Consider the following 25,866-nt stretch of genomic DNA (forward strand, 5'->3'; position numbering starts at 1 on the left):
TTTGGGCCTCTCTGGGCTGGTGTAAAACAAATCAAGAGAGGTGCCAAACATCTGGGCACCGGCGAGGGGCGGGGGAGGGGCTCTTGTTCTGGGACATCGTAAAACGACTGTTTGGAACCAGCCTTAAGAATGAAAAGTTTCCTATAGGAAAGTGAGAGCGAGCTGGATAATTGAACTCATTGATTTCCTTCACGGCTTGTTTGGCCTTTCATTCTCTTCCTGAGGTGCTGTTTGTTGAGGAATGTCTCCAATTGCCAGAAAGACAGTGGGGTGTCTCACATTTCCCCGCCAGCTCTCTTTTCAGCCAGAGCCGAGTTCTGAGGCGAGCCTGCCATATGAATTTTTAATGCAGAACTTTATAGCATCGTTCCTGCAGCCCGCTGCATCGCTCTCCTGAGCTTTCAGATTTAATGCTCTGATGCGCGGAGCAGAGGCTGGGGCCTTCAGCCTCAGTGAGAATTAACCCCCAGGTGACCGCACCGCTGCCCTCTCATTGCCCAGAAGATAGACCTGCAGGAGTTGGAGAGAAAATTAAAATGGTGGCGTGTTTGCAATGTCATCAAAATAGCCTGGAGCACAAAAACAGAGTATATTCTTGAAATTTGATTGGATAGCATGTATTTTTACCTTTTCGTTTGCCTTTTTAAGCTTAACTATTTTCACTTTGATACATTTCTGTGCTCTTTCTACCTTTAAAAAAGCTGTACTATTTGTGGGATTTACAGAACATAAAGACTACTGGATCCTTCCATTTTCCATGGAAAGCCCAAATGTAATTAGAAATCCAGAATTTGTCATTGATGATAGAGAAAGGACTGGTTATGTGGAGTGGTTAATTCTGTGTGGGGGTATATGGTTGATTATTTTTTTTCTCCTGGTAGCTGTCTATGTTTCTGAAGGTTTTGAAATTACGGGGGAAAATTTTTAGAAAAAGTTGTCTATAAAAATTGCTTGAGTTTAAGTAAGTTAGAGAAGAATGGAGTCTTTGATCAGTGGTGCCAGAATAATTGACTAACTACGTAGAAGATAACAGAGTCAGAGCTGAGCCCCATGCAAAATCAAGTCTAGATGGTTTAAATATTTAAATGTAAAAGACAAAAACATAACACTAGGAGAGATTTTAGATGGATATTTATATAATGTGGAGGTAGAAAAAGCCTTTCTAAGCATGATGCCAAAAGTAGAAATTATACAGGGAGATTCACAGCTTTCTGGTGATTGATTGATTGAAGGATAAACTGGCAAAAATATTTACATTGTATATGACAGAGAAAAGGTTCATAGCTATATAAAGAGCCCTTACAAAGCAATAAGAAAAAGTTTAATACCCCAGTGGATAAAGCTCTATATTTTCAACTCCTTGCTAGACAGTTCTATCATAGGAATCTCACACTCAAGCAAACTTGTTATCCTCCATCACATTTCTCTTTCCTGCACACAGCTTCCCTTCCATTTTCTCCCTCCCCCAGGCATACATGGTCCTCCTGTAGTCCAGAGACAGAGGGTCCTTCTGGACTCTTACTACCCCTGCTATCTAATCCAGGTAAATTCCACCTCCTTGAGACAGTCTGCATTCCTCACTTTGTCTCCACTGCCACTACAATAATTTGGCTCTTTTCATCTCTTGGCCTCACTACTTCAGTATCTTCCCAACGGATCTCCCTCCTGCCAGTTTCTCCCTGGGCTGATCCATCCTCCAAGTATCTGCTAGAAGTATCTTTCTCAAACATAAATCTGATCCTGTTAAAATCTTTCTGTTAAAATCTTTTCTTGCTTCTGCTGAAAAATCACAGCACGGCGTTCCAGACTCTTGTGGTGCCGCCCCGCCTTCCTGGCCTCATTCCTACCGAATCCAGCTCCCCCATGGACCACGGGCCTTTCCCCGGCTCCCCACACTCTTATCACATCCCAGGACATACCTACTCACCTTTCTGCACAGACGGATCCCTGCCCCTCCATGCCCCGTTCTGCGCCCGTGCCCATGTGCGCGAGCCTCTGCATGCGTGTGAGAGGGCCTCTGGTCTCTCCCATCCCATGGAGGGAACTCAGGGGCCATGAATTTGGACCTGGAAACATGTACTTGATTTTTACTAACTTCTGACTGCGATGGAACATTTCCTTCCATTGCAAATGAAGTCAACAAATGAGAGCAGTTCTGTGACTTTGTTGCAAATGGAAATCAGGTATTTTCCCATTGCACCACGGTTGTTACAGAGATCTCAAATACTGTTTATGATCATCACCACTCCGAAATCTGAGTAGTTCTTGGACCCGCCGCTAGATTCTTTATTAGTGCATCAATAAAGAACAGCTAGGGGCCAGCCCCATGGCCGTGTGGTTAAATTCGTGCATGCCACTTTGGCAGCCCAGGGTTCACAGGTTCAGATCCTGGGCATGGACCTACACAACGCTCATCAAGCCATGCTGTGGTGGCATCCCACATAGAAGAACTAGAATGACTTATGACTGGGATATACAACTATGTGCTGGGGCTTTGGGGAGGAAAAAAAAAGAGGAAGATTGGCAACAGATGTTAGCTCAGGGCCAATCTTCCTGACCAAAAAAAGGAAAAAGAAGAATATTTATTCCTATGTCACACATTTGGGTTTCTGTAAAGTATTGTAATAACTGCTCTTCAGAATAATTGTTTCCCCAGTAAATTTGTGTATTTAAAACATTATTCTCAGAGGAGGTCCAGAATCCTCACCAGACTGTGAGAGGGGACTGTGGCACAGAAAGGGGTAAGCATCCACAGTATTGGCAGCATCTCAGGAACCGACTGGACCCTCCTCCCTTTGTGCCCTCGAACTTTGCCCAGTGCTCACCACGTTGCAAAGGCTTTTAATAATAGTCTGTTCGTGTGCTTTCACAGAAGCCACCTCTTGCGGGTCTGAAACAGTTGGGGTGGGGCTGGGGCGGGTCCTGTCCAGACCATGCATGCACTGAAGCCTCTGGTTGTGCCATGTGAGCCCTTCCTCCGGGGACAGAGGATGCCCGCCGGCCCCTCTGGTATGGAGGTTGCAGGCGGGCAGAACTCGTTAAGTTGAGTGGCTGACGCCGCTGGCATGCGTGGGCAAGACCGGAAGTCAGCCACGACAAAGAACCAGCATCAGGAGGCCTGGGGCGGATTTTGACGATGAAGGCAGGCGAGTGTATTTCCAGTCTAGCTGAGGGACGTTTCTCCTGTTGCGCAGACGCAGGCCGTGCCTCCTGTGTCAGGGGTTGAACATTCGTTTATCCAGTAAGTATTTATTGAGTGCCTACTGTGTGCCAGGCTCTGCTGGGCCTTTGGGCTCAGTCTTCACACTTGCTCCTCACTCCCCGGGGGTCATGCACCACCATTACTGTAGAATCCATCTATATCCGACGCCCCCACATTCGTGTTTCCAGCCCAGGCCTGTCCCCTCGGCCTCCGGGCTTGGCAGCTGTCCTTCACAGGCATCTCGAGCTTCACTGGACTAGACGGAACTTCGGAGCTTTCCCATCGAGCTTGGCGAAGCAGCAGCCTGAGAGGTCCTCTCACGGTGTGAGCTTGTCCTGAGACCCTGCGATGGCCGCCCGTGTCAGGAATTGAAGGCGGAGCCCCTGCAGGGGCCGCCAGCTCTCGTGCAGTCCGCCGTCTCCTCCTGCCATCTCTGTCCTCTTTCCCCACTTTATCTTTCTCCTTAGGCCCCACCCTGGCTTTCCTGGCCTACTGATCTCTCTCCTCCCCAGCATCTCAGCTCAGAGTCCTGTTAGCGGGTTCACCGCTGTCTCCCAGCGCCCAGCACACGGCCTGCTGGGGCCTCCAGAATGTTCCTTGAATGAATGAAAACAAGGTCCCCGCCCTCCTGGAGGCAGTCCCTAAGCCACTAAGCAGACTGCTGTTTAATGAAAGTTGGGCTTGTGTCAAGTGCTGAAAACTGAAGCGGGTTAAGGGAAGGGGCAGCGAAGGGGAGAGTGGGGGCTTCGAGCGTGGGCAGGGCGGGCCCCTGGCTGAAAGTTAGTGTAACAGCCTGGAGCAGGGGCTCCGCTCGGGACGTTGCTGAAGGGGACCCGTGTGTGCTTGCTCTGCGATTCGTCGTTTCATACGGGCATTTGCTCAGAGCTTATTTTAAGTGAGAGGGAGCCTGGGGCGCGGCCCGCTGTGAGAAGGCTCGTGCTGAAATGTGGAACTCCCTGATGCGCTCGGGTCAGGAAGTGTAGGGCAGTTGTGCATGTCTTCTGGAAGGGCAAGGATGCATAGTGGGAGAGGGAAACGAAGCCCACGTGACTTCTGACACTGTTTAAAATGATCTGTTCTCCCAGCTCTCGCGCTGACTTGGGAAGCAGCACAGGTCAGTAAATTGCTCCTCGTCACCCATGTCAGTGACTCCTGAGCTTGAGTCGGATTCCTGAGAGCAGTGTGTAAAAATGCAGATCCCTGGGCCACGCCCCAGAGTATCTGAGAAGGACCCAAGACTCTGCCGCCCTCCACGTGCATGCGGCCTGGGGACCACCCTTTGGGGGGCTCCCGTCCAGTTATTCTCAGGTGATCGTTGATTTTTGGTTTAAGGAAAAGTTGTCCAAATAAGGACAAAGGACGGTGCTGTGACGGCTCTCCTGGAGCCACTTGTCTCTGTCCTAGTGCTCGGGCGCTCACCTCTGGGGCCCCCAGGTGTGTCAGACTTGGATGTCTGGTCATCCCATTTGCCACACCAGACTGGGAGCTCCCCAAGGGCCCAGCTCTGGGTTCTGAGGGTCCACGACTGTAGCACACAGCAAGACGTCGGTCAGCGTTTGCGTAGTCCATGAGTTAATGTGCCCGGTTGTGCAGACACCGCCCCACATCATCTCATGTCGTTGCCTTCAGGATGCTCACACAGCCACTCCCTCCCACCCCTCACTGAACAGCCCCGAGAGCAAGATTCTCAGAAGGTTAGCACGTCTCTAGAGCCAGTGAAGGTGAGGGCGCAGGTGGAAGTACGCGCTCAGGGCGGGGGTGATGGCTGCAGCTGGCCTGGCCCCGGGGCCTGCCCGCCCCCTCTGCCCATGGCAGGCAGCTCTGTGGGCTCTGCGGCGCTGTCTCTGGCACTTCTCTGAACTTCTCCCAGGGGAGTCCCAACGCCAAGTGTAAAAGTACCAAATGAAGAGTGTCGTGATTCATAATTCTCAGTGCATACAGCCAGGTTGCTGGTTCAAGCCTGCAGAGTTCACTCGGTGGCCTGTGAGAGTCCCAGGGTTTGAGAGGCTCCAGAGTGGTGTGAGGGGCCAGTCGGGGCAGGGCTGGGTAGAGACCACTGAAAGCCCTTCTGGTCTTCTAGAAGTCATCTTCGATTTGGGTGCTAAGTTATTTTATTACTCTCAAAAAATGAATGTGGAAGCTCTTTAGGTCCTGGTATGGAAAGATCTTCAACCTATGTAATTAAGTGAAAAAAGCAAGATTCAGAACCGTGTGTTCTGTGTGCTGCATTTGCTTGTAAGTGCAAAAAAGGTCTCTGGAAGGAGGTCTGGGGCACAGGGAGAGAGGTGCTGTCACTGTATCGTCCTCTGAAGGTTGAAGGTCAGCTTACATTGGACCGCGTCAGTCCTTCTGCGGCCTCGCGTTGGGGAGTCTGCAGTGGCCTTGGTAGCCACCAGGACCCGCCTCCTCGAGGCCAGTACCCGTCACAGCCTCTGTGTTGTAGTTTCCGTCTCTCTGTCACTCAGAATCACCAGGATTAAACAAAAAAGCACTTCAAAGCATCTTCGTGAATGTGTGTATCTTTAAAGCAGTTTGTACTTCTGCACTGAAGTTTCAGTTAAATGCACCTCCAGACCCCGCAGAGCGGAGAAACCGTGTGCAGAGCCAAATCTGGGGGCTCCCTGGGTCTACCCTCCCTTGAAGAGCAGAGCCTTGAGCAAGTCCGTTAGCCTCTCCTGAGCCAGTTTCCTGTTCTGTATCGTGTCTGCCTGCACACGAGTTCCTGGGGGTGGACAGCCATCAAGTGCTCGGTGGTGCCAGGCCTCAGGCGGTGTTAGTCACCATCATCATTATTAACGTCTCTGACACCCTCCACTCTGGCTCCCGTTTGAAATCTAGCAGCTACCAAGAATGCCGAGTGCACCTCCGTTGGACCTGTCGCTGTTGTTTGCTATTAAATAAATAGCCAGAACCTCTGAGAGGTATTTTGTCTCTACAGTTCTGTCGTCAAGAGCACACAGTTAGCCGTGTTTCAGACGTACACAGCTGTGCGTGCATGTTGCTTTGTCCCTGGACGTGCTCAGGACAAGCCGCTTTGGATACTATACTTTGTTCTTTTGGCTTGACGTTATTTCATACAATTTTTACAACACCTACTTATCTGCTGAATTGTCATTTTGATGGCAAAATTTTATTTTCCTCTCTTGATGAATTAGAGTTTACGTAAGCATTCTGGATTTGCGAGCTTTCTGGTTATTTCTGTTTTTGTAATGAATTTTTGTTTAGAAAAATAATTCCCGGACTATTTTTCAGAAAGAGAGATCATGAGGGCAAAAGAGATGCTGTTTCAAGGCTCCTTGGCATGTTGCTTTGCAGAGGGATGGGCCCAGTACCATAGCAGCAATACGGGCTGGGTCCTCTCACCACCCCCACCCTGAATTCCGGATGTGTAGACCCAGCACGCCAGTCCCACCTGGGGAACAAACACTACTTGTCTCAGACCTTCTGTGCCAAATCCAGAAAATGATCTGTAGCGAACTCTGCTCTGCTCTCGGCCGTGCTGAGTGGAACTGCATAGATGTTTAAGTTGATGTTAGCGCAGAACTCAGCGTTTCCCCATCTGCTTCTTTCCTCTCTGTTTCCTTACATCCTGTGAACGTGGGTCCAGCGGGAGCTGCGCAGTAATCGTACGTGCATTCTGGATTTTAACCACTCATTCACGCTGCTCGTAACTTTTACCTATCAAGTGATTTTCGTTTGAGTTTTAGTGATTTCATTGTCCAGAAGCATTAGATATAGATGAGATAGAGTCCATCAGCCTTATCATTAATCATTTTTAGTATGGTTTCAATAATAGAAAATGGTCTTTTGAAACTTCCCAATCCATTTTCTTATTTTTTTTAGTGATTTATTATATCTTTAACCTGTTTGGGATTTATTAGAGCATATAGGTAAGATATGTGTCTGTTTACTATTCTTCATATTAATACCCAGTTTGCCCAATATTATTGATGATTCCTTCCTCCAATATTTAACATTTGACAAATCAGATGTCAATAATTAGATATGTCTCTGGATTTCTGTCTGGAATTTCATTCCATTGATCTAACTTTTCATTCTAGTAAATACCATACTGTTTTGATAGTATCTGTTTGTTTTCTATCTTGATATCTTGTACAGCCAGTTTGCTGCTGTTGGGTTTTTTGGTTTAAAAAAATACAACCCTTTGGTATTTTGGTCACCCGATTTTTCTACATGCATCTTGTCATTTTACCAAGTTTTATAAATCGACTTGTGAGATCCGTTTATGTTTCTTTATCTTCAGTGCCATTGCTAGTAAGAAATGCCATCGTGCACTTCCTCTGCCACCAGCATTTTATAATCCAGTTTTCCATAGATGGGATTTGTACCGTGTTATTTTAGTTCCCACTTGTTTAATATTTGTGTCCCTGTTGGAGATGAGGTAGATCTTTTATTTTGTTTTTTGGATATTTCTTACTGGTATATGGGAGTTTATTGTCTTTACAAAGAAAACATGGGGCGTTGCCGAATTCGTGAGTTCTCTCTGCTCGTTTGCTCAGGCGAATCCCTTGGGTTTGGTGACACGTGGCCGTCTCACCTACAGCAGAGAGTTTGTGCCCTTTCGTGACAGCCAGCACATCGGGTCCTCTCCGGTCGTTCCTGTTTGCCACAGGAGCCTCTCTCCCTCTTCTCGTGGAGCGTAGTGGAGGCTCCTGGTTCGGAGGGTCTGTCGTGTTCCTGCCACGCCCCCAGCGCCCTAGGGAGTCCCTCCATCTAAGGTCCCCGTGACCTGGTTTTCAGATTCCACGTGATTGCAGCCCCTAACTGTGTCACGTTCTCAGGTGGTGGTGTACATTTTCTAGTAGGACTCACTTCAGATATCACATTTCTTTCCATTTTTTCTTTTTTTAAGATTTTATTTTTCCCTTTCCTCCCCAAAGCCCCCTGGTACATAGTTGTATATCTTAGTTGCAGGTCCTTCTAGTTGTGGCACATGGGACGCCGCCTCAGCGTGGCCTGACGAGCGGTGCCATGTCTGCGCCCAGGATCCGAACCGGCGAAACCCTGGGCGCTGAAGCGGAGCGCACGAACTTAACCACTCAGCCACGGGGCCAGCCCCTCTTTCCATTTTTACATTGCATAGTTTGTAGATTTTCTTGCCTTATGATTTAAGACAAGTTCAAACTTGTGTTTTTATTATTTTCTGTGCCTTTCAATATGACTTATCTCTCTGTTTTCATTTTGCTACATATAGTATTGGCGAGTGTGGCTTAAAACCTTTTCTCTGTCTTTCAAAAAAAGCTGGTCAATCTTTGCCTTTTTACTTGGTTTCTACTACATTTCATTAGATTTGGGGTTTTCTTCAAATATGTATATTATTGTTGTAAGTGGATTTGGCCTGGTTACATTTACTGATATAACTCTTAACTTACATTTTTCTTTGTTGTTGATACTTTTTTTTTTCCTAGGTCACAGTATCTCTGTCATAACTTTCTGATCTATTTAAGGAAGATGGAACAAAAAGCTTAATTGGCTCTGAATGTCCTGAGTCTTGCAGTCCAGTCCTGCTGTCGGTCTCCTCTTGTTACTGAAATGCACTGTCAGATGCAGAACCCCTGAGCCCTTTGGAAATGGCTTTAAGAGAAGCCATATATTTCCTTTAAGTTCTCTTACCAGCCATGCTGTTGGTACATTATAAATCGAGCATAGCCACAAGTCAGACTTCACTACGTTACCCTGGCCACTTCCCTCTGCATGAGACTCAGTCTTTCCGAAGACTCTGAACCTGGGAATTCCTTCTGGTGAATTCTCTAAAGTTACTTGGATTTTCCAACAATTTCCTCATGCCTTCCCAAAGCAGCTTCTGTGCAGCAGGATTATCAGCTAATGATGGGAATCCTTTATTCCTTAGCATATGGGGAAGGTTTTTCACAAAGCTGAGGTTGGCCATGTAGATCCCAAGGAGTGACAGACGTAGACAAATCTGTCCTTATTATCACATTGTCTACCTTTTATTAAACCCAGAAATGTAGTACCTGGGGATCGAGGTGCTTCTGTAAGGGTTAAACATGGGGAACACGCTCCCCTGTCATTAGAAAAGTGGATCCAGTTTCCTGTCCAGAATTACAGCGCCGTTGTCCCTCGCTGATCACAAACGTAGCCGAGCTATAAACAGGCAGTGGTCTGCTCTGTGTATCTTCCTGATGGAGGGGCCTGGAGATTATATCAAATGAAGTTTTCCAACCGTGAACATAGGAGAGAGGGTTTGGCTTGTCCAATGAGAATCCTTCCAAAATGAATTCCACAATAAAACCAGGAAGGTTGTTTAACTTAGAATTTTCTTCGCACCCGCCTCCACAAAGCCTCTGAGGTGGCTTGAATACAAGATCCAGAGTCAAAGAGTGGAGCCTGGGAGTTCAGGGGTGGAGCTCCGTGGGGAGGGTACCCTTAAAGGCTTGGATTTGGACAAAAAACTGAAGTCCAGGAATCTGGTGTGACTAAGACATTCCACACGAAGGGCTCTTCACGAGCTCACTGCTAACTTCGGTGCCCCGATGTACCGTCTGCTTGACTGCGAGGGAAGGCTTGATGTTGCAATTAACCTTTCTATTTTTTTCCCTATGTCTAAGTGTTGTGAACTTCCTTTGTGGTATTTTAGTGATTAGACAGGATGGAGGGTGTTCTTAAAGATTCACGGCCAAATCCGATGATGTCAGAATGAAGGGAAGGGCCGGTCTTCGTGGGGCCAGCAAGTCTGCCCCGTCTGAATTGTTTGCCTAACACCACCAAGTAGAAGAGGAACCGCTGAATTATTCATTTTCAAGTTGCCCTAAAAAAGGCACTTAAGCTGCCGAAGCGCAGACTTTCGGTGCCGGGGAGAAGAGGAAGGATGCTGAGTCCTCGGCATGGACATGCGTGGCTGCCTTCATCGCCTCCTTCTCCAGTTTCACTTCCCAGCCCGGCGGGGAAACCGCCAGCTGACTTAAATGCAGACAGGGGGAGGGGCTTGTGGACAAATACTAGGAGCCTCTGAAGCCACAGGTGAGCTGAGTGAGGGTTTAAAGTGTTGAGGAAAGACAGGTGGAGAGGACAGTTTGGGGGGAGCTTTAGAGCTGTGGAGTCAGAAGGCCCCAGATGTGGGTGCGGGCGGAGGAGAATAGCCCCAGCGGGGAGGCCCGGAAGTCCACTTGACCTTGGGCTTGGACAAGGAAGGGGAGGGAGCTGAGAGTAATGACTAGTATGCAATCAGAGATCTTTTGTTATGCTTAGTTTTAGCTTCACTGCCACCAAACCTTTTTTTAACAGTTCTTACCAAGTAGTACTTAGGGGAGAAAGGGGGTAATTAGAATCCCTTACATTTGGGAGTAAAAACAGGGTCATTACCCTAGGCAGGCTGCTTGAAGTGACCTTGAGCTCCTTTATCACTGCCCCGCCCCGGGCCTCAGTTTCCCCACCTGTGAAAGCCGAGCTCCTGTAAGTCTGTGGTTCCCATGGAGCATCCTCTGCGTGATGCTGGGGAGAGAAGCAGGGCTGCTGCCAGGAGTCAGCTGAATTCTGTCGAGCTGTCAGAGCGTGACCGGCACCTGTTGGCTGCAGGCATAGCATTCACAGGTTAAGCAAACAAGGAGAGGGAAGCGAAGTCCGGAAGACCGTCTGCAGAGAGCCGGTGCTCAGGTTGGGCAAGCGCTGCTCCAGCCGCCGGAGAGACGTGCCGACAAATCTGACACTAAGTATGTGAAGGAGACTTTCAGAAAAAATATTTATAGATGGCATAACAGCAGCCCTTCCAAACCTTTTTAAAAAATCTGAAAGTAAAGAAGCAGCACCCTGGGTGCACAGTCCCGCTAGTGTTCTCTCCCCAAGATCCCTGAACAGCCTGGCGAGCTCCCGGGGGACAGGGCGCTCAGTGAGAGGGCGGGGCTCAGTCTCCTCCATGGACGCAGCTCCCGAGAGCCCCTGTCCTGTGGGATGGAGGGTAGGCCTCGGGTGTCCCCTCCAGAATTCATTTTCTTCCCATTCTCTGTCCTCAGCTAAGTCTTTCTTATATCAAAGAAAAATATTCAAATGTAACTTTTCAGTCACATTCTTCTTAAGAGATGCACTTCTGTACCTTTTTCCTCCCCTTTTACGGGTGGGTAAGTTGACATTCTGAGAGGTTAATTGTCTTGAGTAAAGTTTGCAAAGTCCTGCGCTTCCAGCACGAGATGCCCCCCTCTGATCTGTGTTCCCTCCCAGGAGGGGTCCCTGCAGCCTCCTCCCATGCCCGTGCCTGCTGTCGCCTCACTTCTCTGCAAACCGAGCAGTCGAGGTGAACATCCGCACAGACTTTAGAGTTGACGAGTGGGGATGGAGGCATACAAAGCACGGTGATGATACTTGCTTTTTTGTCACCTTCTCCTTTTTTCTGTTTACTTTTTACCGTGTTAAATTTCCAACACGCACCAGAGGACAGAACCCCCAGGTGCCTGTGGTGCAGTTCCAGCCACCCCATTCATGGCCCGTCTTGTCTCACCTGTCCCCACCCCCACCCACATTTCATCTTGAAGCTACAGTATTTCCCCCTTATCCGTGAAACTTTCCATAGTTTCACTCACCCACGGTCACCTCCAGTCCAAAAATATTAAATTAACAATTCATAATAAATAATAAATAAACAATTCATAAGTTTTAAATTGCATGCTGTTCTGAGTAGTGTGATGAAATCTCACGCTGTCCTGCTCCATCCCGCCCAGGACATGAATCATCCCTTTGTCGGGGATCCACACTGTAGACGCGCCCCACGCCCCACCCGATAGTCTCTTAGGAGCCATCTCAGGTATCAGATCCACTGTCCTGAGATCTTGGTGCTTGTGTTCAAGTGACCTGATTTTACTTAATAATGGCTCCGAAGTGCAGGAGTAGTGATGTTGGTAATTTGGACGTGCCAAAAAGGAGCTGCAAAGTGCTTCCTTTAAATGAAAAGGTGAAAGTTCTTGACTTACTAAGGAAAGAAAAAAAGCTTGTTGAGTTTGCTAAGATGTATGGTAACTTGTTTCACAGTGTACTGTTCTAAGTGTTGTATTTTATTATTAGTTGTTGTTGTTAATCTCTTACTGTGTCTAATTTATAAACTAAACTTTATCACAGGAAACAACCTAGCATCTATAGGGTTTGGTACTGTCCATGGTTTCAGGCATCCACTGAGGGTCTTGGAGCATATCCCCCGCAGTATGGAGGGACCACTGTACTTCCAGAATCCCTTCCTCTCACCTCTAAATGTTTAGCATGTAGATCCTCACAATAAAGACTCTCTTTTTTAATATAGCTACAATACTATGATCACATCAAAAAATAATTTCTTAGTATCCTCAATACTTAAATTTCTAGTTATCCCTGAACATCATAAGTGGTTTTATTTTCTCTAATTTGTTCGAATCAGGATCCAAATAAGATGCACACGTTTCGACTGGTGGTATGCCCTTTAAGTCTCTTTCATTTTATAAATCTTCCTCTTTTTCTTTCCCTGCAATTTATTTGCGGGAGAAGCTGGCTCATTTGTCCTGAAGAGTTTCCCACAGCCTGGATTTGCCCACGGTGTCCCCAGATGTAGTTGAGCGTGTTCCTCTGTCCTCTGTCGTGCCTGTAAGTTTGTTTTTGAATCTAGAGGCTTGATCAGATTCACACTGGAAATTTTTGGCAAAACCCAATTCCTGGATGCTTGTCATTATCTGCTAATGGTCTCAGGTATTGAAAATGAGCTCTGACCAGAAGAGAAAGATTGTTATTTCCATGTAGAACAATAATAACGAATGTGAGTTTGAGTCTTTTTGGTCCACGAAGCCCTTTTCAGCCCCATCAGTGTTCTTGTTTTATCCTCGTGCAGTTTCTGTACAAGAGGCCGCATTATTCTTCCCGTACAGATGTCTGCTGAGCTCCAGGGTCTGCCCAAGGTCAGACGACTCAAAGGCCAAGGGGTGGAATTGGCCCATTTGCTCTGCCAGCCATGCTCTTGCGGTTCTCTAGACCACAATTTTCCTAATTTCACCTCCAGTAGCTCCATCCTCCTTGTCACCCCATGGCACTTGACTTCAGGAAAGAAAAGATTTTTTGTATCCAACCTGCTCCCCACTGCTTTTCGAGCAACACTGTTAGAACTCTAGAGAAATGGCCAGAAGCATCTGAAGGTTATTCTAGACACTTGTCCCAGGAGGCCTTGCATGGTCTCAGTGGCAGGAGCAGAATGAATTAATGCAGTCTCATAACCCAGTTCTCCGGCCACAGCTGTCCCATGTCCCTGCCTAGAGATGACTGAGGCCTGAGTGACAGTCACAGGCTGTTTGTGATCACACTGAAGGCCATGGTCTGGTGAGTGACCAGCCTGCTGGAGCTGCCCTGTTGCTTTGGCACAGGTGGAAAATTAACCCCGTGTGGGCCGTAGAAGACACTTCATTCATCAGCGAGACTGACTGAAAAGGAGGAATTTGTTTTAGTCATTTATTCTAAACAAGTCAACTAAATAGTGGAGCAAGAAGGGAAATATTCTTCCCATTTGAGATTAAAAAGGTGAGGCTTAGCTAAAATTGATTTCCGTTACTGTTGTATCATTTAAATTTAATAGGATGGTCATAAAAATGAACAAATTGTGGTTAATATCTGAGCAGGCACAGTTGACATTCTGGCTATTTAACTGTCTCTCAGCACAGTTTCATTTCCTACAAGAATAAAAACCACTATTTCCAGAAGATTACCCCTAAGGGTCAAGCTCTACGGCCTTCTCTCTGCCCAGACCCTAGACTTGGTCAGGAGGGGTGGGTCCACTCTGGAGTGACACGTTTGATTGGCGTCTGGAAGGACGCGACCCCACCGCTCCCTCCACTCCTGCCAGAGCAGAGGTGGCTTAACCCCCGGGGGGACATGAAGCTGAACTGGTCATACAGAGGAGGGTTGTCAAGAAAACCTTTACCCAAAGAACACTTTCTCCCCGTCTACACCCCACACCCCCTCCACTCGGAGTTGGCTGAATCTCAATTAGTGCCCAGCTCTGTGGTGGGCACGGGGACACGCCGAGAGCCGGGCTGGCTGGCCCTGCCCTCCAGGATCCAGGAGCTACAGTCCCATTTACCTGGGTCCTTACGTACTTTTTTCTAAGGAGATTGTTGCCCTTTTTTTTCAAAGCCTATGAAAAGTGGTAAGAAAAGTGAATTATTTTCCTTTTGCAAAAACAACATATACACTCTTTCCTTACAAGTCATATTTACAATTTGGCAAAACAGTCCTATGCTTTCTGCTCTTTAAAATACCAGCCAATGACTTATCACCTGTCAAGAGCAGAGTGGACTTCAGGTGGCACAGGTGTTGGTTAGTTTGCATATGTCATCAACTGATATTCGGCGAGCCCCTGCCGTGTTCTCTGGGGCTATAGCAGTGAATAACAAGAAATCAATGTTTGAACCAGATACTCTGAGACAGCGGTAAGTGCAGTGAAAATAAGTGAGTGGACGATGGGGAACGGGGCTGCCCAGAGACCTTTCAGAGGACGGCCACTAGAGCTGAGACCTGGATGGTGACAGCAGCCACCCATTGGGACCTCAGCAGAAGGGACCACTGTAGGGATAAGCATGTTGATTTCAAGGAACAGAACAGGACTAAAGAAACCATGAAAGTGTTGATTGAGCTGCAGAAGGAAATTTACACAGGATGCATGTTGCTAGTAGAGTGAAAAGCACATCTGCCCGAAACAGAAGACACCACACAATGGCTCTGATGAGGACACAATTCTGCTCTTAGGTTCCTATGGAAGACAAAATTGTTTGAAATATGAGAAATAAAGCTGGAAAAGGAGCCAGGTGTTTATGGGAGGTAATTCCATAATCAGCTGTGGACTCTCTGCTCCCTGCAGGGTCTGGGCCCACAGGGGCGTGAAGGGATCCCCCCCAGAAAATCCTTTGGGTCTAACCAGGAGGGAGGGAGCCGAAGAGAAACTCCTGGAACCCACCAGGCCGTCTAAGACAAGCTGCTGGCCAGCGGGCTGGATTTGAGCACAGCCCCCATGGGAATGCAGTGGAGGGAAGGACTAGTCCAGGTAGAGGGGCCGCAGCCCTCATGGTCCTCCTGGAGGGGGGGGTGTTGGGGCAGCCTCCCACTCCACCCCCACCCCCACCCCCCCCCCCGGAGATGTTGGCCGGCACTGCGGGCCTGGGGACTGACACTGCTGGGCTTACCTGCCAGGCGACCGCGTTTAAACCATACATGTGGGACACGGTTCAGGTTTTTTAAAGGTAATGTCATCAACTCTGTGATAGTTCACTTTGTCTACAAAGAGAAGGAAGTGCCATAAAAGTATTTTGTATGATTTCACCTGATAAAGATAAGACGGGAGAAATTAAAGGCCAATCTCATATATAAATATGTATAAAGAAAAAACTTAAATCTTAGTGAATAGAGTTTAGGAGCATATTAACTGTGTAATACACCACAACCAAATGGGGGCAAACTGTCAGTATAATTTACCATTTTAGTGGGTCAGAGGAGAAAAACCATTTAATTAGCTCTATAAACGCTTAAAAGGTACTTAATGAAATCAATATCCATCTTTTATTTAAAACTCTTAATAAAATAGGAACAGTTGGATATTTCATTAACAAAATAAAAACATATATATTTAAAGTCCAAAATCAGCAACATGCTTAACAGTGAAATATCCGATGTGTCGCCCTTGAAGTCTCGCCCAAGCAGACAACCCTCTGTCACCCTTGCTGTGTGACGCAGCTCTGGAATCCCTTGTTATTGCTTTCATCCAAGAGCAAGAGGAGGTACAAAAGGGTCAGGAAGAGACTGGCCTCTCATTGTGTGCAGGTGAGGGCATGGGACACCCCGAAAATGCCAGAGAGCTGGAAGCTGTCGCTCAATTGACCAGGCCCCACCACATCATGCTTTCTTTCTCTGTCTAGAAGGTTGTACCTCCGTCTGCCCCACTCTTCTCTCCCCGGCAAACTCGTCGTCACCTCCAGGATGTAGACCAGATGTCCCCTCTTCCGTGTAACTGTCCCTTCTCTTGTTTGCAAAGCCATTTGTTCTCGTTCTGAGCTGTCACTGTACTGAAATTACTTAGGTCTCTTCACCTTCCTGCGCCTGCCACCAAGTAGGCAGCAACAGGGTCCCGTTCAGTGCGTATTTGCGAGCTGGTAGGATGTGCAGGGTGCATCCTGCGTGCTGAGGATGAGGCACGTGCTGGTGCCGCTCTGCACTGCCAACTCGGCACCTGGGACATGTTTCCCTCTTAGGTGTGGCATGCAGCAGGTACTCAGTGGGCATTGCTGAGCAGAGTCTGCCCCCTCCGCCCAGGCCCCAGGCCACTGCTCGTGCTGGAGGAGGGCAGCACTGCCTTCTCCGGGTCCAGTCTTGCCCTGCCTCTCGCAGGGGACTCTGCAGACCAGCCTTTCCTCTCGGTGAACTCAGGCTTCTGAGCTGTGCCCAGCTCCTTGTCTGGGAGGGCACAAGGAGGTACGTTTCCTGAGAAACTCTCCCCCCGGTAGGGGGATTCTCGACCCATAGCCAAGAGGCCGTCCTCAGCGCCTGGCCCTCTGGCCTCCTCCCTTTCCTTTTCCTGCCTGCTCTTTCTGAACCTGGTCCCATGAGCCCCGCTTCTGTGTCTCCTCTACCCGCTGTGCTGAGAGAGCCTGGCCTGGGGTGTAGGTTGTCATGAAGGGATCATGGAAGTGAGAGCCGAGGCTGTCAAATGCAGCATCCCGGTGGAGGGGAGACACTCACTTTATTAAACATACTGGAGTTTTTTGGGTTTTTCTTTTTAACTTTTAAAGCAGGGAGAATTAATCTTTAGATATTTCTTCTTTTGATGCCCAAGAACTTTACAATCTGGTATTGAGACTATTGGCTTTTGACTTGGGTCAAAGAAGACACACTGATCTCTGAAGGCCGCCCTGGACTCTTTGGCGACTGCCTTGTAGATGTCCTTTGTTTCAACAGCTCCTGATGTCGGTTTGGTTGTTTGGGTGCTGAAGTATGCGCCAGCCTTGCCCTGGTGCCATCCCTTAGCATCGGGAGGCTGGTGTCAAAGTAAATACAGAGTTTCTAGCCTGGATATAATTTCCCTTCCATCGACCTTGACCATGTCCTTTTAAGTTCCTCATAAACATTGTGTGCTAGCCCAGAGAATACCCTGAAACGATCTGTAGGGAACTGATTGAACGAACTACATATTCTAGGCCAGGCTGCAATGATCCGCTGTTGGGAGTCAGAGCGGAGCATAATGCGGTGCAGGTTAATAGATCACTGAGAGCTGTTTTGTCAGCTCGTAAAAAGGTGAGAGAACTAAATTTTTATAATAAATAGTTTTGCTGAGCAAACAATATGTGTGGGTATTATGGACTTTGGAAAATAAATGATTTTAGACTAGTGTCAGGCTCCGGACCCTGATGTGCTAGTTGAGCCTTCAAAATGAAAAGAATGGGAAGCCTTTGGAATATTGTTGACACACGCTGGGAAAGCACACGCAATTTAATTCATTACTGCGCTTTTCAGATAACATTTAGAGTTGTAGTTGCAACCTCTAGGCATTTTTGTATTACTTATTGAGGGCAGTCTGTCTGGGGGGATTGTGTTGGGGGCGGGGGCAGCAGTTTGGAGAGGAGCGGGTCATCCAGACTCGCTGGCAGGTGTGTTCTGAGCTGAGCCCAGCGCAGATGCTCAAAGGCCCCGCCATCTTGATCCTGGTCTACAAGTGCCAGTGGCCGCACTTCACGTCTTCAAAAGCCCCGATCACATTTCAATACCCAGCTAGTTGTGTTTTCTTTGACCTTTTAAAAGCCATGCCACTTGGAAAAATGAATCACAAGCCTACAGACTTTTAAAGTAACAATCTGAACTTTCCCTCGCATGCTGCATCCCTGGTTCCTTCCATTGTCCCCTTCTGTGGTTTCTGGTCCAGTGTGTGCATGGGAACTGCGGCCCCTGGGGCCCTTTGCCGTCAGGAGAGCTGGGGTGAGTGGCCCCGCTCTCTAACAGCAGAGCGCAGTGTTGTTATGTAAGAGCCTGGAAATACGAGTCGCTTGCCTAATGAAAGGTGAGTGCAGAAGTTGTTATCACGTTCAGTATTTTGGTCAGTTTAGCGGTTGCTTAGTAACCAAAGTTTAACTGACCAGAAGATGGAAAAACTTGAAATTCGTTTCCGGGGTTTGCCTCAGACTGCCGAGAAGGCACTCTTCCTGTTTGAATGTGACTAATTTTGTGTAAGTGACTTGAAATCGTTTGGAGATGCTGCATTGTTTGCTGGATGTTAGGCATGCTCATGAGTGTCCAAAACCATTCGCTGTGTGAGGAGGCCTTCAAGCCGCCCAGGTCCCCTAAACCTGCTGGATCTGGACGCCGTTTCCCACCCTTGCCAATCGAGCCACTAGGTGAAGCTGGGTCCCTGGGAACCCTGCTCTTCTCCAGCCCTGGTGTGTGAGTGACCCTGTACTGGCCCATTGGCCACTGTCAGGAGAAGAATGGATGGAAACAGGTGAGGGTGGGCCAGTGGCCCCTAGGCAGCAGCCCCTCCATCGCTTATCTCCAGACCCCCAGGAGTGGGGAGTTGCACCCAGGGAGACCGCCTCTCCCTAATGCTGCTTCTCCCTGAGAGTGAAAGGCCAGCTTCAGCCAGGGGTTCTGCTGGTGGAGAAGAGTTATCAGTGAGGACTCTGGGGGCCTGGGGTCATCCCCTCCCCCCACTTCCTTCACTCAGCAAGGTGCGCTGAACACCTGCTGGGCGCCTTTCTTCTTCAGTTCATCCTGAGAGACACGCAGCCGGGCCTGCCCCTCTCTCCTGGCTCCATGTACATTATCAGAAAGACGAGCTGGTACCCCCAGGGAGGAACAGCCAGGCCCCCAAGAGAAACTGCCCTGGAAAGACAGACCCCAGACCTAACAGTGTGTGACCTGAAGCCAGACAAGAAGGGCCAGGAGTACAAACTAAGCGTGAGAAATGCACTCAAGGAAACCTGAGAGGGCACCAGTAGCGTAAAGCAAAAACAAGGAATAACCAAAAACTGAATGAAGTGGAAGTAACTGGTATGAAGAATGGGGTAACTGAACTAGGGAACAAAAGAGACGAGCTAAACTACAGGAGAGTCCAGCTCCAGTAGGTCAAACTGAAGAACCGTCCAGAAGGCAGCAGGAAATAAAGAAACAGCAGATGTAAAAGAAAGGTTGAGTGACATGGGGGATGGAGTCCATGTGCCAACAGCATCCAAATAATGGGAGTCCCAGGCAGGGCAGAAGAAACACTGGAGTGACGAAGATACATTAGCCAGAATCAAAGACGGATGGGGGGCTCGTCACAGGAGACTCAGGAAGAGCCCTCACTGAGCCCTGGGCTCAGGTCTCTGCTCACTCAGCCCTGGCCATGCCCGTCTAACTGCCAAGAGAAAAGGGAGACGTCACCTACTCAGCAGCTTGCATTTCTGTCCTTCTCTTGTACCTTTGTGGCACTAGTAAGGTCTGCAGGAGCCGTGTCTCTAAGTGCCCATACTGTAGCCCCATGCAGGGCCAGGAAACATTCATAGAAGGAATGAATGAGTGAATGAATGATGCCAGTAGCCGGGGAGGCTCGCTGTGGTGTCTCTGGACTTTGTAGACACGCGATGAATAACTGGTTACAGTTCAAAACTGCACTTAACTTGTTCTTTCATCCTGCTCCCGGTGAAGCTGACACTTCATCAGCAGGTGGTCAAGGGGGCAGCTTTCTGTCCCGGCTGTCAGTTAACCTTTTCTGTCACGTTTAAGACCCTTAACCCTTCTAATGATATTTTTGCCCTTTGTAGTCATTAAACTATCTTTTCTACGGTGCGGCAGTTTTTCTGGGAGATCTGGGAAGTTTCTGAAGGGGATGCTACGCCGAGATGTTGCATACGTAGTTTAGGCCGCCCCTGGCCCGCCCCCTGCACCCAGCATTTCACTGCAGAGGCCTCGTCTGGGTGTTTCTCTTAGAAACACTGCCTTCTTCACCAAGTCGTCCTAAAAATAGCTTTGTGTAACTAGGCCATTTTCTGAGTGGTTTCGGACTTGGCTCAGACCAATCGGAAAGCAGGATACTGTTTCAAACAGATAGGTTGAGGCTTGAACCTGAGCACAAGGCGTGTGGCCTTGACTGCGTTTGGGCTGCTGGGAGTTGATAAGACGGCCGCAAATCGGAGTGTGCGCTTAAAAACTGGAAGAGCCTCAGGGCCACAGGGGGCGCAGGATGCAGCGCAAACAGACCAGCCAGGGCCTGGATACAGTTTGTCCAGCTCTCGGATTGAAGGGGGGCGGTTAGGACCAGAGTGGTGGGTTTCGGGGACAGAAGAACCCTCTAGTCGGGCCTGTACAGGTGCCGCAGGCCACCCCAGAGAGGAGACAGGCCCATCGCTGGCAGGACAGGCTGCATTCGGGACTATGGCCTCCAGCCTGACAGCAAGCCCTGTGCAGGCACCAGGATGAGGGCTAAAGAGACACACAGGCAGCGGGGGCGAGGGGGCTGCCTACTTCAAGCCACTGGGAGGATTTGGGAAGGGCTGGGGAAGGTAGGAGGTAAGGTGCCCAGGAGTGGAGGGGCCAACGGCGCAGGTTGAGGCTGTTCAGGGGCCTGCAAGTGTGCACATTGTCAGAGCCCAGGGCCCTGGGTTGAGCTGTGGGCCAAGGCGGGAGGTGGGCAGGAGGCTCGGTGTAGCAGGGCAACGTGTACAGCCCCAGGGGGCGGGACTGAGTCCCCTAGGCAGCACAGGGGCTCAGGCCCACAGGGAGTGTGGACTCAGGAGGCCCCAGCAGGAGCGAGCCCCAAGCCCCACTGTGGGTCTGTGGCTGCGGCATTCCGCTCCGTTTCCGTGGGCGTGCTACACCAGCCATGGCCTCCGGACAATGGCCATCTTCAGGGCCTGCCTTGAAGGCAGCTTGCACGGGTGAGCTGTTAGAGTCTCCACAGACTTTCGGCGTTGACCATGCCCTTCTCAGTAGGACTCTCAGCTTCCCCTCTCTCTCATGATGTTGTCTGTCAGAACCATGTATTTACCTTCACATTGCTCAAGGAAGTAATTTCAAAACAGAAAAAAGAAAGAAAAAGCCCCTGTGTGTGAGCAGGCCAGGTGATGGCCATGAACTCAGGTGCAGACTGAGAGAGACTGCAGAGACCCCCAACCTCCAGTCCCATCCTCCCCTCCACCTTTCATGGTTCCCTCCGTCCTGGCAAACTTCTCCTCATCCTTAAAAACCCAGTTCACACGACACCTCCTCTGAAGCCTTGCCAAGTTCCCTCTCCCTCCTCTGTTTTTCCAATCACTCTGTTCAGAGCCCTATTTGTCTCTTGGCAGGACACACTGTATTTTATCTTTTTACGGCTCTGCCTCCCTGACAAGATTGGGAGCCCCTTCAAGTGCAGGCAGGCCCTCCCCGCGACACAAGCCCGCCTCCTCCTGGTGGGCAGCAGTGTCTGCACAAAGGTCTGCCTGGCCTGTGTGACTGTGGGTCCCTCTGCTGAGTTTAGAACCGTGGCCACCCCGAGCCGTGTTGCTGCTGACTAACCGCTCTCTCCCTCTCACCCCCCAGGGCCGACGAAATGGAAATGATCATGACGGACCTTGAAAGAGCAAACCAGGTAGGATGTCTGCTGGCTTTAGGCATAACATCGCGTAGCGTAGCCGTGTCTGTCATCTTAGAAAGGCTTCTCTCTGAGTTAGAAGGCCAGTTATTGTATTTTTACGTACAACTGTCACTGTTGACACTTTTTCTGATGTTGTGAGAAATACTTGAAAAGTCCCAGGCCTTGTTTCCTTGGCGGAGCCCTTGATGTGGTCCCGGGATCTCAGGCATCCCATGATGAACGTCCACTGCAAAGCGGTTACTTTGTTTTCTTTTTCTTAATCCGTCTCTTCCATATGCGCCTCTGTTCCCATGGCCGGCATTGTGCTATAGAGTTTAGACCAATGAGTTAAGTCTGGTCTCTGCTTCTGATGTGTTGAAGCCACTGGCTCTGGCGAGGGCTGCCAGCTGATGGCTCCCCCCTGCCAGCTGACTCTTGGTTGTCACAGATGCCTTGCAGAAAGGACCCAGCACAGAAAGTGTCTGGCACAAAATAGGCACACAGCATTGGGTGGCTTACTCAGCTGCCTGGAAAATTCGGTCACTCTGCAGAACCCCTTCCCGACCAAGGACTCGGAGAAGAGCAAAACATTTTGCTTTAGCAAATGGTACTGCTTCTTTGAAAAGAAAGAGGTCTCCTCGTTTCTTTTCTGTGTTTGCGGGGAGAAGCAGCCGAAGCGGTGACGTGTTTCTCAGCCCCAGAAGGTCACAGGCTGCGGCCTCTCCCCACTCAGCTTCACAGCTGGGCAGCCACAGGCCCAGGAAAGCTTCGTGCTTTGCCTCAGGTGGCCCAGCCAAGCACAGACCCCATGGGATGGAAATTCTTCTTAGACCTGTGGTCTCAGCTTGTCACCTTGCGAGAGTTCCACAGGGCACCTGCCCCTTGGCTGGCATCGCTTACCTAGATGTTGGCCCTTGCTCAGGAGAGAGTGTCCTCGTTCGTTCTTTGGCCAGTAAAGGCGTCCTGAAGTGTGACTGAAAGACGAAAGTCACTTCGTGCGTGGGAGTGATCATGGCACGGGCCGATTTGTTTTTAAGGAAGACTTTGGGTTCAGTGTTGCCCACTCAGACTCAGCACTGAGGATCCGGCCTGCCCCCCGGGCGGCGCTCAGTGGAGACATGCGGAACGCATGCCCTGAAGCGGCGTCGTTGGGTGTTAGCTGTCCTCGTGCCGGTACCAGGAGCTGACACTTCCTGGGGAGCTTCTTTTGTGCCTGGCTCTTTTCTGAGCCCTTCACGTGAACTGAGTCCTGCAGCCTCACCACAGCCCACTGAGTCAGTGCTGTTGGGGTTCCTGTTTTACAGAGGAGGAAACTGAGGCCAGTGGCTGGTGGGTGGCAGAGCCAGGACTGGAGCCTGGGCTCTTCCCCACACTTGGAAACAGGGACGCAGAGCAGGGCCTCACTCTGCCTTTCTTTCCAACCGTCCTGCTCCCCAAACGCACGAGTCCACCCAGCTCCTTACAGTAAAGCACTACTCCTTCACTCACGAAGGCGCGTCAGGTTTGTTTGCCTTAGTCATGCCCCGCATGACAACTTGATCATAGAGCAGTACCACGTAGCCTAGGTCTGTGGTAGGCTGTACCATCAAGGTTTGTGTCAGGACACGCTGTGATGTTCGCACAACAGTGACATCGCCTAACGATGGTTTCTCAGGACGCATCCCCATCGTCAAGCTCCGCGTGACTGTGTTTACTAAACTGCTTTGCATCGGCCCCTTCGTTTTCACTCAGCACTGCTCAACTCTGCAGAGACCTTAACTTAGAAGTAGTTGCTACAAGTTACTCTGCCACACGATTGTCATTTGGGTTTCTGAAATTTCCACCCGCGCTGTCTCCCCCAAGGTCCGCCGTCAGCTGCCTCCCCATTTGAAGGCACTTTGGAGCAAGCTCTGGTTTGTTAAATCGACAGCCTCATCCTGTGCCGATCAAGGGCACCTTCCCCGAGGCAGTCCCCAGGGGCTGAAGAAGTTTGGCAGAGTCCCCCTGGGGGATCTGGTCCTAGGAGACACCAGGCAGGAAGGTGCCACCTCTGAAGTGACACTGAGCTCAGGTCTCGACTCGGTTCTTCCTGGCCGTGTGGCCTTGGGCAGGTCTCTTAACCACTTACGTTTCTTTAAAAAAAGGAAGGTGAACTTTGCAGACATTATGCTAAAGAGAAATAAGCCAGTCACAGGAAGACAGAGGCTGCGATCCCACCTGGACGAAGGGCCTAGTCTAGTCAGACTCACAGCGACAGAAAGTAGCTTGGTGGGGCCAGGGGCAGGGGTGGGGGCGCGGATTGGTCAGTGGGGACAGAGTTTCAGTTTGGGAAGATGAAAACATCCTGGAGATTGGTTGCACAGCAATGTGAATATCCCTAACACTAGTGTACCGTACCCTTAAAGATGGTTAAGATGGTGTACCTTATGTTGTGTGTATTTTACCATAATTTAAAATTTTTTTATTTTTTTTTTTAAGCTTTTTTTTTTTTTTGAGGACGATTAGCCCTGAGCTAACTACTGCCAATCTTCCTCTTTTTGCTTAGGAAGACTGGCCCTGAGCTAACATCCATGCCCATCTTCCTCTACTTTATATGTGGGACGCCTACCATAGCATGGCTTTTACCAAGCGGTGCCATGTCTGCACCCAGAATCCGAACCAGCGAACCCCGGGCCGCTGAAGCGGAACATGCGCACTTAACCACTGCGCCACCGCACTGGCCCCTGATTTTTTTTTTAAATGAAAGAGAGAAATGGATGGAGGGAATGATAACTAGTACTTCCTCTGTAAGATGGCTTTGAGGATTAGAGATAAAATGGCTGGGTAAGAAATAGGTGTTTAAGTCAATGTTAGTTTACAGTTGCTAAAGAAGCGCAGATTTGGTGGGGGAATTATAGAGTCTTGCTCCAGGGAAATGCAGCCTGGCGGGGCTGAGGGGAAGAATAGGAGAGTTCTAACCAACAACTCAGGGTGAGTTAATAGCCCAATATGGCGGCCAGAAGAAATTAATGCGACCTCAGGCTACATTAATAGAAATAGAGTTTCTAGAATGACGGAGGTGGTGGTTCTGCTCCAGTCTGCAGCACTTGGTCCCTGCCCAGGGAATTATAATTGATCCTGGAAACCACAGTGTAAGGAAAACAGGGATCTAGAGTGCATCAGGGGCCACTCCACGGCCAGGATGGGGAAGAGACCCTAACACAATAGAAACCAGGAGGTTTGGGGACACTCCCGATCTTTGGGGAGCAGGGAAAGAAGACAGAGGGACTTGACACCAAGCACCAGAGGAGTAAGTTCAGGAAGTTGGGATGTTAAAAGATGAGAATGGGGAAGGGCTAGGGTGAGGACGTTGTGAAGTCTGTCCTTGTTGCTCTCCAGGGCTGGCCACGGGAAGGCGTCGGGCTTTCTCCTGGCCGAGCACAGAGGCTGGTGGGGGGGAATTAGGCCCAGTGTAGAGCAGCCGGCTCTGGGTTCTGACTCTCCACAGGTGCCCAGGACTGCCTCCAAAGGGAGTGAGCTCCCTGGCACCAGAACTGAGCAGGCAGATGCGGGCCAGCCATTGCGGAGGGTCTGAGATGGGGGATCAGGCACAGAGTGAACAGAAAGGGGGACTAAACTCGATGGCTCAACAGGCCAACGAGGAGAACTCCCCAGGTGGGCATGCGGAGGATGGTGTTCCGGGCAGGCGCGGAAGGGCACGGTGAGCTCTGCGTTTCCGGGCCATTCCGTAAAGCTAGTGTAGGGAGGTGCAGGCTGGGAGAGTGGGCCCGAGGGAGAGGGTCTAGCCAGGTTTGGGGCCAGCCTTGAATGTCCGGCTCCTGCCTGGAGGACCTCATTCTGAGAGCAGTGGAGAATCATGGGTGGGAGTAAGGCTTCAGATCTGTGTTCTAGAAGGATCACTCTGACTAAACATTGGAGGACGGATGGGAGTGGGAAGACCGGAAGCAGGAGGGCAGTAAGCAGCTGCTGTGATAGATCAGGGCAAGGACGAGGCGGTCCCAGTGGAGGGGGCGGAGGCGGGCTGGGCAGAGGAGGGTCCAAGGTAGCTGCACGCCTGCGCAGGCGCAGCCAGACATCTGGTTCAGCCGCCTTCCCCATCAGGGGAAATCCCCAGGAGGAGCAATTTACCAGTTCA

The 25,866-nt window shown here is 49.7% G+C and overlaps 1 protein-coding gene across 7 annotated transcripts in view; it reads left to right on the forward strand.

The window, feature by feature from the left end:
- CUX1 (cut like homeobox 1) overlaps positions 1 to 25,866 on the forward strand; it is a 359,761-nt gene that overhangs the window by 232,626 nt on the left and 101,269 nt on the right. For all 7 annotated transcript variants that reach the window (XM_044746858.2, XM_044746859.2, XM_044746857.2 and 4 more), the window contains exon 9: positions 21,719 to 21,767. In XM_044746858.2, coding sequence (XP_044602793.1) covers positions 21,719 to 21,767 — 49 coding nt within the window. The remainder of the gene's footprint in view (positions 1 to 21,718; positions 21,768 to 25,866) is intronic.

The sequence above is a fragment of the Equus asinus genome, chromosome 14, assembly GCF_041296235.1.
Source record: "Equus asinus isolate D_3611 breed Donkey chromosome 14, EquAss-T2T_v2, whole genome shotgun sequence".
Taxonomy (NCBI): Eukaryota; Metazoa; Chordata; class Mammalia; order Perissodactyla; family Equidae; genus Equus; species Equus asinus.